The following is a 13,583-nucleotide window of genomic DNA, read 5'->3' on the forward strand; positions in this document are numbered from 1 at the left end:
TGGAAGCTTTCATTTGTGCGTGTGGTTCGCAACCCTCCCAAAACTTATGATAGGAAAATGATGAAGGTCACCTACTCTTTCACTTGCTTAGCATGCCAAAGCTGGTTTGTGTAATGGAAAACCTCTCTCTCTTTTTACATGATGGGGAGATGGTCCCTTGAATATAATCCATTACTTTAGCTCAGCCTGTGTAGGACGCGACCAGAGACCAGGGTGGACCTCCCACTAGCTGGAACACGGATGAAGTACGCTTTAAAGACAACTTTTATTTTATTTTATTTTCTTTTCTGTTTTCCCGTCCACATGTTGACGTACGACTCGACATCATACCGTAGGCACATCCTTTGAATTACAAAAAAAAATTATTTCTACATCCTATAGAAGTGCCTCTCGAGTATCACAGCCTCTCTCACCATGGAAGCTAGCTCCGCGAGCCCACTTGTGCTTTAACAAAATCAATTTGCAGTTAATTAAGTGGGCAAGAGGAATTCAACAAGTGCTTTAATAAAATCGGCAGATATAATTAAATAGTACCAAGAGGAATCCAAGAAGTGCAATTTGCAACTAATTAAGGAACATATAATAATGGTTAACAAAAAAAAAAAAAAAAAAAAAGAGATCTGAGTGCCTTTTCTCTTTAAGCGGTGCACATCACCATTCTTTACTTCCCATTTGGGTAAAGAAGATACGGGGATCCGTCATGTTGATGTCTTGTTTATTGCTGATCGGTAAAATAAACAATTTAATTGTGGACCACAAGTTAGTTCATGAAAGCAAGTGAAATAAATAAATAAATTGAGCGACAACCCCCTAGTTCGTTATATGTATTAGGGAAAATAACTGAACTAAATGAAAAATTTCTTTCATCTTGTATATTTTTATAATCATTTCTTCTAACAAAAATTGGATGGTAGTTCTCCACTGCTTTCTTTTTTATCAAAAAAAAAAAAAAATCAATAACTGATCAAAAAGATTGCTGCTGAAGTAGGTGGTTGTTCTCTTGCCTAAATCATGGCACGCATATTTTGCCAACATGTAAGAATCCTGTTACTTCCATGTCCGCAATGCATCTACAAAACCATAACCACGAGGAAATATTTGGTATAATCGTGATACCATGCATATATCACATGGTTTATAATAAAAATTTCATCTTTATATTATTTCGTGCTTTTCTTTTGCAATTGATATCAAGAACATCAGGTAGGTTTATTTCCGCAAGGATTGGACCTAATAAATTGATCGATTAACAGATCCAATTCTCATCGTGGGAACAAGACCGAAACCACTGGGATCAGCTTTGCTTTTTATTTTCCATCCAATTCGAAGTCGAGTCGGAAACTCTAGTCTGTGATCGAGATCTTGGAAGGTTAATCCAGCAGGACTGCTCTTGGTGCTCTGCTACGCAATTTTGAGACGTGTGGACTGGTCTACCGTCCTCTATCATATTTCCATATGCGATGGATAATCAAAGGGAGAGATTTCAGAATTTTGTATCCACCACCCACGCATCACTCTTGCATTTTAAGAAGAAAGCTGTCCCAGCGGTCAAAAATGTTTTGATTGTTTTGCCTGCATTTTGGTACATCTACATTGTTTAAATGATTAGAATATTAGACATTGCGTGACAGCAAGAAGATTAAAACATACAGTAAGAGTCTATGAAAGGGACTCGCAAACCATTATACTAGTGTCAACAGAAATAGATAAAATAAAGGGAAAAAAAAAAGGAATCATTTGTTCCATGTAAGCTGATCTTTTTTTTTTTTTTTTTTTTTTTTTTTTTTTTTTTTTTATGGTGCAACATGTAAACTGATCTTTCGGAGGCTGATAAGCTGGTCTATCTCAAACGTGGAACACCTTTAGGTGGTTTCACCACTGTCATAAAACGTAAAGAGGCACGGGAGTTCAGCAAGTTGATCTTGTATTTTGCCGCTCTGTTCTGCTAACCAAAAGCATAAAGGAGAGATTGTACAAAGCCAGATCTTGGAGTACGTAGCACCAGTGTTCTGGGGGGTTTTATATTCGGAGTATTGGAAAGAGATAAAAAGTTGCTTGGTCGAATAATTTGATTAAGAGAAGAAGCTTTCTCCGGAGTAAATCAAATGATTACACCTATTCGAAGAGATTTTTTTTTTTTGATAAGAATATTTGAAGAATTAATGCATAGTGGAGAAAGCAAACACCAAGGTGGTGGTTTTTTTTTTTTGGTGGGGCTGTGGGGGACGGGGGGTACAAGATGATTAGTTTTTTAGGAAACCTCAATGTGGATCAATTTCATCCGGTAAACACTTTGGATGGCTGTTGTTGCGGTTCATCTTCAGTGTGAGGATGAGGTCAGTTGGCCGAAAAGAACTGAGATCTGTTAAGAGGTTAAAGTCTCGAAAAAAAAAGGATGGATCTGTAAAAAAAAATTTATTTGAGATTTTTCTGTTGAAAATTTTCTGACGCTCAAATTATTTGGAGATCAATGAACAATGAAAGAGAGAAAATAAAAGAGAATGTGAAAGAGGGGGCTGATTCAAGAGAGTTACTCGAGGGCACCTTGCCTCCCTCTATAGAAGAGGTTTGTTGCTGCTTCGCAATGAGTAGTGGTCATATCCATGGAGAGTGCATCCCTCGTGGTTGGGGCAAGCCATTGTTCAGCGATGGTGAACATCTCATCTGCATCATTACAATCGGATATTGATCTCGAATATAACGTCCGCTAGACATTGTGGATCGATGGAGTTTTTGCTTTGGCCATTTGTAATTGAGATGAATAGATCAGTCGGTCCAAACTGGACTCTCCTTGGCATGTGCCAGGGTCAGATGGGATCTGGCCTGCATTAGTTGCATTTGATATGATTTCCAGAGAAAGGCTTTTTGGAAAGAGACAAAGAGTAGTGTCGCCATTTAAAAGAAAAATAATCAATCAGTTTCCTTCCCAATGGGATTTGGCACTCATATTTGGTTTTTGATGATGTATTACGTGGAAAGAGAATAATTGAAGGTAAGTTTGAATACGGTCCGAAACCGAAGTAAAAATAGATGATTTTAATTTCAACTGTTTAATTAATAAAAATTTTATTTTAAATTTAATTTTAAAATAAAATAAAATTGATTCATTCTATATAAAATTTAATTTTTATTTTTTTCAAAAAATTTAAATTTTTATTTCAATCTTACCTACGAATCAAATATTATGAAAAATTTAATTATTTTGATTGCGAATTAAATATTTTTTAAATATATTTAGATATTTATATTTTTTTTTAAAAAATATTTTATTATAATAAAAAAATAAATGATTTAAATAAATTCTACCTTCTTTGTATGTAAATTTCTGATTTCACGGATTTGATTGGTGTGGAAGGCTGGAATCAGAGCGAGGTGAGGATTATAAAACAGAGAGTGGAGCTACAGACAGAGTAAATATTTATTATAACTATGATATCATATTAAATTTATAATAAATTAATTAAAAATTAAAAATTAATTAAATAATATAGATATTATCATAAAAATTGATGAAATAGAAAATAATAAAATATAAATATTTTTTATTGAATAGTGATGAATTTGATATGATATTATTGTTGCAACGATTTTTTTTTTTTTTGCCCTGCAGGCTGGACCACCTCTCGGGAAAAGATCAAAAAAAAAAAGAAGACCGTACTTGGTCCACGGAAGGATGATGCTTGCCGCTGCGAGTGGTTCCGGTGGGACCCCATGGTTTGGAGGCCGGGCGGGGAAGCCTGACAAAGCACCTGATGTCCACGTGAAGTCGTCATGCCGGGTTTGCCTCTTTCTTGCTTCGGCGAATGGGGTCCTGCCACCTCAGCTGCCCATCCATAAAACCTTTTAACTAAATAAAGTTTTATTTATTTTATTCCTCCCAGCGCAAGTGGCTTGGGTGGATCCAGATTTGATCGTACGTATCTCTCTTAGACCAGATACGTTGAGGAACCGTGGCTTGAATGTGGTCCATTTTCTGTCCCAACTTAAACATGGAACCCATAACCAGCGAATTACTAATTTAATAATTAATTCGAATCCTGCTACCAAAAAAAAAAAAAAAATCAAGTCTAATCTTATCTTTAGCATAAAAATATATAAAATCCTCCACCGAGAAATTTACCCACGAAGGTTTCTCCCATCCCTCTAGCAGCCAATACCCAAGCGGCCCTCCTCGCATTCGTTCCCCTTGTTTCTTTCTTAAATCTGAGATTTTAATACTTTTCATACTCCTTACTTTTTATAATAGTTTTATAATCTACAACCATCACATTTATCGATAAAATATTTAGGCCATGAGTCATATAATAGTTAATTGCAATGAGTATAATAATAGCCAGACCCTCCCACGTAAGCATTAGAAATTCTGGATGAACTGAACATTGCCCTTTCACTAAAAAAATAATTGCCCAAGCATAAACCGGCTTTTGGGTTGGATTCTGGTGAAGCTGACAACGTTTTGCCCCACTTGCAGTCTTAATATACATATATTTCTCGATTTTAAATATCCAACAGAGTAAACAGCAACAACAACAAAAATTAAAAACGCGACTTTCAAGTCCAAGACTGATCATCCCCTTCTCTCACTGCTGTTTATTATTGTATTCTCCTTTTTTCTACATCCCGTTCTCCCAGCCGACAAAAATAAACAAAAAAACGAAACGGAGCCGTCTCCCGGGAATCGGACGTGCAGTCGGTAATGGCAGAGCGGAGATCATCGTTTTTCTGGCTGTAAGTTTCCAAAATTTGATTTTGCTTTGCTCCCATTGTGATGGAATTGATGGGTTGTGGGGGCGGCGGATTCGTCCGGAGGACAACGGTCGAGCTCGCCGCGCGCTCTCGTGTGTTCCAGGACGCCTCCTCCTACCTTTGTGGTCCCCGACGACCCAATACGGGGTCTCCTCTTCTTCTTATTTGAGTGAGTTAGCCGTTTGGGGGTTTGGGAAATGGGATTCTGGTCCGAGAGCTTTTGCTCTTGCTTTTTGGTGACTCTTCCGGCTTCCTTTCTTCTCCTTCCCCTCCTTCTAGATTTTGCCAACGCACAAAAAGAAAAAAAAAAGAATAGTCGGTTTTGCAATTATTTATGGGTTTCGGGGAGGTGAGTTCTTGATTGGGTTGCTTCTGGAGCTATAACGGTGTCGCCTTGGATGGGGATTGATGCGAGTGAAGTCGGTTCCGGGTTTGGAATGGGGATTGGGACATTGGAGTTGAATTTTCTTTCCTCTGCTTGTTCTGTGAGTCAAGAATAAGGGCCAAAGACAAAGAAACAGAAACTCTCTCTCTCTCTCTTTTTCTTTTCTTTTTCTTTTTCTATCCCTCTCAGTTTGGGATTTGGAGCCATTTAGTTTACTGGTGAAGGTAGGTGCTGTCCTGCTGTCAGATAATTAAATGGGCCATTTTTTAAAACGGTGATTGTTGGATTTTTTTTTTTTTTAAAAAATCTCCTTTGCTTGCAGAAGGCTGCTTTTCTTTCCTTTTTACTTTCCTTTTTTTATTTTAGAAGTTTTCCTTTCGGTGTAAAGATTTACCGTATCATTTAAGTCGGTTTGGAAGCCAGCCTCTATCAAACTTTGATGTTCAGAGACATCAGATATTAGAGCTTTTGATCATGTCTTCTATGTCTTTAACTCTCTTCTGGTATCAGCCCTCTTGTCTGTGACAGGTGAAGTCTAGTTCCTTATCTGTTATTTTCTCTTCTCTGCTTTTGGTTGATGCTGAGCTCTCTGAGTATTCCCCGAACCAACGCGGTAAAGGATAGAATCTTGCGCATCACGGTGCAAAGTTGTGTGTTTTAGAAGCTTTGACGAAGTAAGTTGTCTTGATTTCGTGTCACCCGGATCTTATCTATGCACAAAACATCACCTTGTTGAGGAGGTCTAGAGTTGTCGATTTATCAGCAGGGTTGCGAAGATGTCTTCGTCCAGGCCTGCACAGTCTTCCACCAGTTCTGGCAGAAGTAGACATAGTGCGAGGATAATAGCCCAGACCACTGTGGATGCGAAGCTTGACGCAGAGTTCGAAGAACATGGTTATTCTTTTGATTACTCACAGTCGGTTCGTGCGCACCAAGCATCAGCTCCCGAACTTCAGAGATCCGAGAAAGTTACGGCTTACCTGCAGCATATCCAGAAAGGAAAGCTGATTCAACCATTCGGATGCTTGTTAGCTCTTGATGAGAAGACCTTTAAGGTCATTGCCTACAGCGAGAATGCTCCGGAGATTCTCACCATGGTTAGCCATGCAGTGCCGAGTGTCGGCGACCACCCGACCCTCGGCGTCGGCACCGATGTGAGGACCCTCTTCACGACCCCCAGCACTGCGGCACTGCAGAAGGCGCTAGGCTTTGCTGAGGTTTCTCTGCTGAATCCGATTCTAGTCCACTGCAAAACCTCTGGTAAGCCCTTCTATGCTATCGTGCACAGGGTCACCGCTTGTTTGATCGTAGATTTCGAACCGGTGAAGCCTACCGAAGTGCCTATGACTGCTGCTGGGGCTCTCCAATCATACAAGCTGGCTGCCAAGGCTATATCGAAACTTCAATCGCTGCCTGGCGGGAGCATGGAGAAGCTATGCAACACTGTTGTAGAAGAGGTCTTTGAGCTTACAGGGTATGACAGGGTCATGGCTTACAAGTTCCATGAGGACGATCATGGTGAAGTCTTCGCAGAGATCACAAAGCCAGGCCTCGAACCTTATCTGGGGTTGCATTATCCAGCTACGGACATTCCTCAAGCTGCCAGATTTCTTTTTATGAAGAGCAAGGTACGAATGATATGCGACTGCCGGGCAAAGCCAGTGAAGGTGCACCAAGATGAGAAGCTCCCCTTTGATATTACCTTCTGCGGTTCCACCCTTAGAGCTCCGCACAGTTGCCACTTGCTGTATATGGAGAACATGAATTCCATCGCTTCACTGGTTATGGCTGTGGTGGTGAATGAAGGCGAAGTGGATGATGATGCGGAGCCGGGACAGCAGCAGCAGAAGAGGAAGAGGCTTTGGGGGCTTGTGGTCTGCCATCATGAGAGCCCGAGGTTTGTCCCTTTCCCCTTAAGATATGCCTGTGAGTTTCTGATGCAAGTGTTTGCCATCCATGTCAACAAGGAGCTTGAGTTAGAGAATCAGGTGCGTGAGAAGAACATCTTGCGAACCCAGACACTGTTGTGTGATATGCTGCTTCGAGAAGCTGCTCCTCTGAGCATTGTATCTCAGACTCCCAATATCATGGACCTAGTTAGTTGCGATGGTGCTGCCCTTCTGTACCAGAATAGGATTTGGCGACTTGGAGTGACTCCAACTGAATCCCAGATACGTGACATCGCCTACTGGCTCTCAGAGCATCACATGGATTCTACTGGCTTAAGTACCGATAGCCTACATGATGCTGGATACCCGGGTGCTCAAGCTCTTGGTGACATAGTTTGTGGAATGGCTGCTGCTAGGATAACTTCCAAGGACATCCTTTTCTGGTTCAGGTCACATACTGCTGCTGAAATTAGATGGGGAGGTGCAAGGCATGACCCTTCTGATGAGGATGATGGCAGGCGAATGCACCCAAGGTCCTCCTTCAAAGCTTTCCTTGAAGTCGTCAAGATGAGAAGTTTGCCATGGAATGACTATGAGATGGATGCAATTCACTCACTGCAGCTAATACTTAGAGGAACTTTAAATGATACTAAAAGTGGGAGTGGAAATGCCACACTGGACTCCCAGCTCAATGACCTTAAACTTGAAGGGATGGTGGAGCTGCAAGCAGTCACAAATGAAATGGTCCGTCTGATTGAGACAGCTACTGTGCCAATCTTAGCGGTGGATGTCAACGGGCTCATAAATGGGTGGAATCTCAAAATTGCTCAATTGACTGGTCTATCAGTCGACCAAGCCATAGGCAGAGATTTGCTTACCCTTGTCGAAGACTGCTCTACTGATGCTGTCAAGAAGATGCTTTACTTGGCATTGCAGGGTATGCCTATGCTTCTCTCACTTGGTCTTTTAGTCTTGAATTGTTTTGGTTTTCAATATCAAAGCACATGTTTTTTCCCCCCATATGGGTCCTGCATGTTCATTTTAGGTGTTGTTTTACCCTGCACCTTCATTTCTTGGTCTTGAGTGTCACATTTAGGTGGCCACTTGCTCACAAGGTCAAGTAATCAGGAAGGGATAGTATTTAATGCAATATTGTCTTGCCATTTATGATCAGGAAAAGAAGAGCAAAATGTGCAATTTCAAATGAAGACTCATGGCCCTCGTAGTGAGGATGGTCCTGTCATCTTAGTCGTGAATGCTTGTGCCAGCCGTGACATCAATGATCAGGTTGTTGGGGTGTGTTTTGTGGCACAAGATATGACTGGCCACAAAATGGTGATGGACAAGTTTACCCGGATTGAAGGAGATTACAAAGCCATAGTCCAGAACCCCAGCCCACTGATCCCTCCTATATTTGGTGCAGATGAATTTGGCTGGTGTTCTGAGTGGAATGCAGCCATGATCAAGTTGTCTGGATGGCAGAGAGATGAAGTGATAGATAAGATGCTCTTGGGCGAAGTCTTTGGAAGTCACATGGCCTGCTGTCGTCTGAAGAACCAAAATGCATTTGTAAATCTCAGCGTTGTAATCAATAATGCAATGACAGGTCAGGAAACTGAGAAGACTCCGTTTAGTTTTATCAACCGTGACGGTAAGCATGTGGAGTGCCTATTATCAGTGAGCAAGAAGGTGGACACAGAGGATATGGTCACTGGAGTCTTCTGCTTCCTTCATGTTGCCAGTCATGAGCTGCAACAGTTGCTCCAAATGCAGCAACTGTCAGAGCAAACAGCAATGAAGCGATTGAAGGCGTTGGCATATATAAGGCATGAGATTAGAAATCCTCTTTCAGGTATTATGTATTCTAGGAAAACACTTGAAGGCACCGATTTGGATGAAGAACAGAGACAACTTCTTAGTACTGGGGCAAAGTGTCACAATCAGCTTAATAGGATTCTTGATGACTTGGACCTAGAGAACATCATGGACAGGTATTACTTTTACTGAAAACTGATCAACACTTATCCACACTAAAGTTTTGTTCTAAAAATCTAATTTTTTAATTAAACGTGCCATGGTATTTCAGCTAGTACTTTTCTAGAAATTTAATTCTGTGGTCTGAGTGATGCTAGTTTCTGCGCAACTCTTTATTACAGCTTCTTCCTAATCATTCTGTTTTTCCCCCTTTTTTTTTTTAAAACTTGCTTCATTTTGTTATCTCCAGTTGCCTGGATTTGGAAATGGCTGAGTTTGCACTGCATGATATGGTGGTTAGTGCTGTAAGTCAAGTCATGATTCCCAGCCAGGGGAAGGGAATTAGAATAATCTATGATTTATCCGAAGGATTCATGACGGAAGGAGTTTATGGTGACAATCTTAGGCTTCAGCAAATTCTTGCTGACTTCTTGCTTGTATCTGTGAAGTTCTCTCCTAGTGGAGGCCATGTTGAAATTACTGCTAGTCTGATAAAAGATCGGTTGGGAGAAAGTCTCCATCTCATACATCTTGAGCTAAGGTACTGCATAGAATTATTGTCATCTAATCTATACTCCTATTCTTAGTACAATTTAGATGTGTGCTGCTTTCTATAGGATATTTGTATGTATTTCTATAGGATATTCATATGTACGTATCTGTATGTATGTATATAGATGTAGATGTATGTTTGTATGTATATGTATGTATGTCTGTATGTAGATGTATGTTTGTATGTATATGTACATTTATGTGTGTACATAAGTAGATGTATATGTATGTATGTACGTAGATCAGAATTATGTATGTATATATTCGATGATTAAGGTTGCATTTTGCTGTGGTACAATTGAATCAGGATCTAAAAGTACTCTGATGCCTTTTCTTGTACTCTGTTTCTTTGCATCACAACTACTTGAGCTTGACTGAATTTCTTTCTCCAGCAAGTTGGCCAATTCTATTTACCAAAATATATAAGCAATAATTTTCCAGTGGGTTATACAAACTACAGAATCAAGATTCATTTCACCACCTATACATGTTCTAAATGCTTTCATCATGTATGCAAGCAAAACAAAAATACGTGATGTATGTTATTTTATAATAAAGGATCAGAGCCTATCTTCATGTTATATATTTGGGATGATGTTTTCTATGTAATATCTACAAAGTCAAGATGCATTTCTTAAGCTATACATTTTTTATATACTTGTCATATATGTACAGGTAAACCAAAAGCTATTTAATGTATCTTATTGTTTTTTAAGCAAGGAACAGAGCCTATCTTCATACTGTATATCCTGTGCTTCTTATTCTAATACTCCCTCAGACATAAATATCAAAGGCATTGCTTATAGTATAATGTAGAAAAGAAAAACAAGGCTGCATTTTTTTGGCTTAGTTTTTTGGAGGGGGGTGTCAGTGGGGGTGCAAAACTGTATTGAAATTTACGGAACATGTAAGCTGAAGTGGAAGAGCTAGTGCAGGTGATTCCTTGATAGTTAACTTTGACCAGTGACTCTCAGTATAGTCACTAGACTGCCCACCCAATGTGAAGAAGGATCTATCTTATTCAGTCATTAATGAGCTGCGCTGTTTGGGAGGGTTGTGCATGAGTATGTATTGGGTGGCTGCCGTCTTGATCGAGGGGGTAGTCTTAGACCAATATATAATGGTTGTGGTTTGGCATCTTAGGTGAGTACAATAATGAAGAGATGGTGACGAAATGTTTATTGATGAATAAATTATTATGCAGTTGTATGAGGGATTATCTGGCCTATCCACCAGGTAGAACACCATGATCTCCCCACGTATCTTCACTTGCATTAAGCAAATCTTGGTTAACATCTATAGCATGCCATTGCATTAAAAAGTATTTTTTTCTTTTTCTTTTTTTTTTTGGGCATCAAAATGGTACTTTCCATTTATAGAGATGTTAAAAAATCCGTCGCAATCCTACTTTACTTCAGGTGATTGTTTGTGGTGCAGTTAAATGGTCTAAATGAAATGAAAGCAATCTTTCAGTTGCTACCTTCCGTTGTTGCTGGTTTCAGTTGTCTAATTTGTATGCTGTTTGGTGTTTTGCCAGTCTATGTTTTGGTCAAGGTGGATATTTTTTCCCTCTACTTTAGTTGAGTTCCTTTGTGCTGCACATGCACACTCCTCTGCCCATGGCTATGTGACATCTATGGATTTTTTTAGCCATAAATGGATTTACAGTTGCTATCATATTGATCATTTCCAAACTTTGTATCATGCATCTCCTTAAAATTGATCCATATTTATTTTGACCTTTTCATATGGTATAAAATCCATTTACTACAGTCATTTTTTACATTGATTTTTACCATTGAGTTTGTACAGTTTTCCTCCATCAAAGGCAACATAGATGCATGCCATGTATATTATTAACCGGTCTAACAAGGCGTCTCCACCGATGGTTGGAAAAGTTGTAGAAGATGATACAGGGTTTGCAATCGGAGGTTTAGTTTTTGAAGGGTTCTTGTTGGATCTCTGAAATGGTATGGGTAACAAAGACTTTAGGGAAAGGCACTTAGTACAATGTGGTTTTAGGTGCTTGGGACTTGAGAATTTAGGGGTCTGTCGAGGTTTGTGGAACTTGGTTTTTTGAGAAGGGATAGGTGTAGTAGTTAAACTCCAGAGACTGGATTGCTGTTTCAAGTTGGTGAGGCTTAGGATTTGGAGGACCTTTCATGTGGAGAGAGTCCTTTATGTAACTTTTAGACAAATTTCATAGAATAATCATGCTACTTCGTGTCCATAGTGTATCATCCCTTTTACTTTAGGTCTGACTTATTTGTTTGAGGTGGTTGTCTAACCATTAAGCAGCTCGCCTCACCAGAAAGAGAATTTGACCACAGGTGTTCTTTCTTCATGTTGATGCAATTGTGCATTGAGTAGATGTTTCATCTCAGGCTGGTTTGCTTCTCCTCAAGGTTCCCTTTTCATTTTCTTACATATATTTTCTCTTTCACATGGCTCCATGTCTGTGATCTTTCTGTCTTATTGGTTGGGTTGCTTGAAATCCACCGTTATCTTTCAACTGCCATACAATTGCTGTGATTTTTCTTTGTACATGCCTTGTTAGTAATAGTGTATGAAAGTAAAGTTTTAGAAACCTAAATTACTAAATCTCTTGAAAATGCCACATCATGTCATCCGCCAAATGAAATCTCAATCCTTTTCAAGTGGGGCACCTTTATACAATTCACTTTTGGGTGGCCATAGGCATTGCGCTGACATAATATTTGCACACTGGATGGTCAAGTTTACACATCGGTTTTTATGGATTTTGATTGTAACTTTGCATGGTACTTTGAGCTATAGACTTCTTGCTTATATACTGTCCCGACTCCTGATACTTGCTCCGTAAGTTCAGTTGTCTTCTGTTACTTACAATTCACTATTCCAGAGAGACTGAAATACGATTTGCAGAATGCTTGCTAGTCTAGTGCTCGTATCTGATATTCTTGATATTGGACTTAGGTTCTTCTCCGTAATTTCCGTTGCTTTGATGCAGGATAATACACACAGGCGGTGGGGTACCAGAGGAATTGCTTTCGCAAATGTTTGGAAAAGATGATGACCCATCTGAGGAGGGTCTTAGCCTTCTCGTCTGTAGGAAACTGCTGAGGCTCATGAACGGAGATGTCCGCTACCTGAGGGAGGCCACTAAGTCGGCTTTCATCATCTCTGTCGAACTTGCTTCAGCCCCGAAGCCCAAAGGCAAGTCAGCCAGCACCACATAGGGTTCACTTCCTACACCAGTTGTTCATGGATGTACTATTTTTCAGGGCATACTTTAGCCCCTCCTTTCCCCACTTACTGTGCTTGTCAACTTTCTATTTTGTCTGCGATAAAAACTATTCAATCCTGGAAGCTTGTTAATCCCTCCTTACGGTTTGATGATTTGTTTTTTTGTCCTCGTGTTTGCATTTATGTCACGCAGCCTGATTTAGAAGCTAAAGCTGATGCAGTTGCCGTGGTGAATCTGCGATTTCCAGTAATTAATCTGTTCGAACCGACCGATATGGCGTGAGGCCACTAGAGATCTTCAATGCGCTACTGGTGGACAGACGTCCTAGACTCGGAGTGATTTTAAGTTAAACATAACCGTACAAAATGCCATTTGGGTTACTGATCTTGCTCCCAGCTCCGGTTTCATAACAGCTGCTTCGCACACCATGCAATCTACGGCCTGAGATGTACAACAAATTGCTGGAATCAAGTTATTCATGGAAGAAATGTTTGTTTCTAGTGTTGCAGCGCTCACAGATGATGCCATCTTGTAATTGACGGTAGAGCTGTAGATTTTCCAAGCAATGCGGTTTTGCAGACCACCAATGGAGAATAAAGCAGCTACCCCTCCCAAACGCATCTATATACCGCTATGCTTCTCTTCTTCGACATTATTTTAGTATTTTAGGGGGAAACGGGCACGAAATCCATTTTAATTAGGTAGCAGCAAATGAGAACTTGGCAGGTAAACAGGAAATCGAGATAATCTTCTTTGCACCTATTCTACTGCGATACAAGAATTAATAAATTGCAGCGCCATGGGAACTGCT

The 13,583-nt window shown here is 40.0% G+C and overlaps 1 protein-coding gene across 5 annotated transcripts; it reads left to right on the forward strand.

The window, feature by feature from the left end:
• The first annotated feature begins 4,510 nt into the window (after positions 1–4,510).
• LOC105040132 (phytochrome A) lies at positions 4,511–13,389 on the forward strand. Of its 5 annotated transcripts, none has more exons than XM_010916528.4 (6): positions 4,519–4,728; positions 5,642–7,957; positions 8,195–9,011; positions 9,245–9,535; positions 12,536–12,741; positions 12,965–13,389. In XM_010916528.4, exons 2-6 carry the CDS (start codon positions 5,908–5,910, stop codon positions 12,967–12,969), a joined length of 3,369 nt encoding a protein of 1,122 aa, XP_010914830.1. In that variant the 5' UTR covers positions 4,519–4,728; positions 5,642–5,907; the 3' UTR covers positions 12,970–13,389. The 5 variants fall into 5 exon arrangements, with proteins under 5 accessions (XP_073106813.1, XP_010914830.1, XP_010914827.1 ...); XM_010916525.4 differs by lacking the exon at positions 12,965–13,389 and having other exon boundaries at positions 4,520–4,728; positions 5,642–5,805; positions 5,895–7,957; positions 12,536–12,905; XM_010916527.4 differs by lacking the exon at positions 12,965–13,389 and having other exon boundaries at positions 4,520–4,728; positions 5,642–5,805; positions 5,898–7,957; positions 12,536–12,905.
• Positions 13,390–13,583: the final 194 nt, after the last annotated feature.

This window comes from Elaeis guineensis, chromosome 1 (assembly GCF_000442705.2).
Source record: "Elaeis guineensis isolate ETL-2024a chromosome 1, EG11, whole genome shotgun sequence".
Taxonomy (NCBI): domain Eukaryota; kingdom Viridiplantae; phylum Streptophyta; class Magnoliopsida; order Arecales; family Arecaceae; genus Elaeis; species Elaeis guineensis.

Excerpts from the sequence above, each read along its gene's own strand:
- LOC105040132 (XM_073250710.1), top strand. The coding sequence starts at position 5,908 with ATGTCTTCGTCCAGGCCTGCACAGTCTTCCACCAGTTCTGGCAGAAGT. Across the intron at positions 7,958-8,194 it reads GCTTTACTTGGCATTGCAGG|GAAAAGAAGAGCAAAATGTG; the intron begins GTATGCCTATGC and ends ATTTATGATCAG. Across the intron at positions 9,536-12,535 it reads CTCATACATCTTGAGCTAAG|GATAATACACACAGGCGGTG; the intron begins GTACTGCATAGA and ends GCTTTGATGCAG.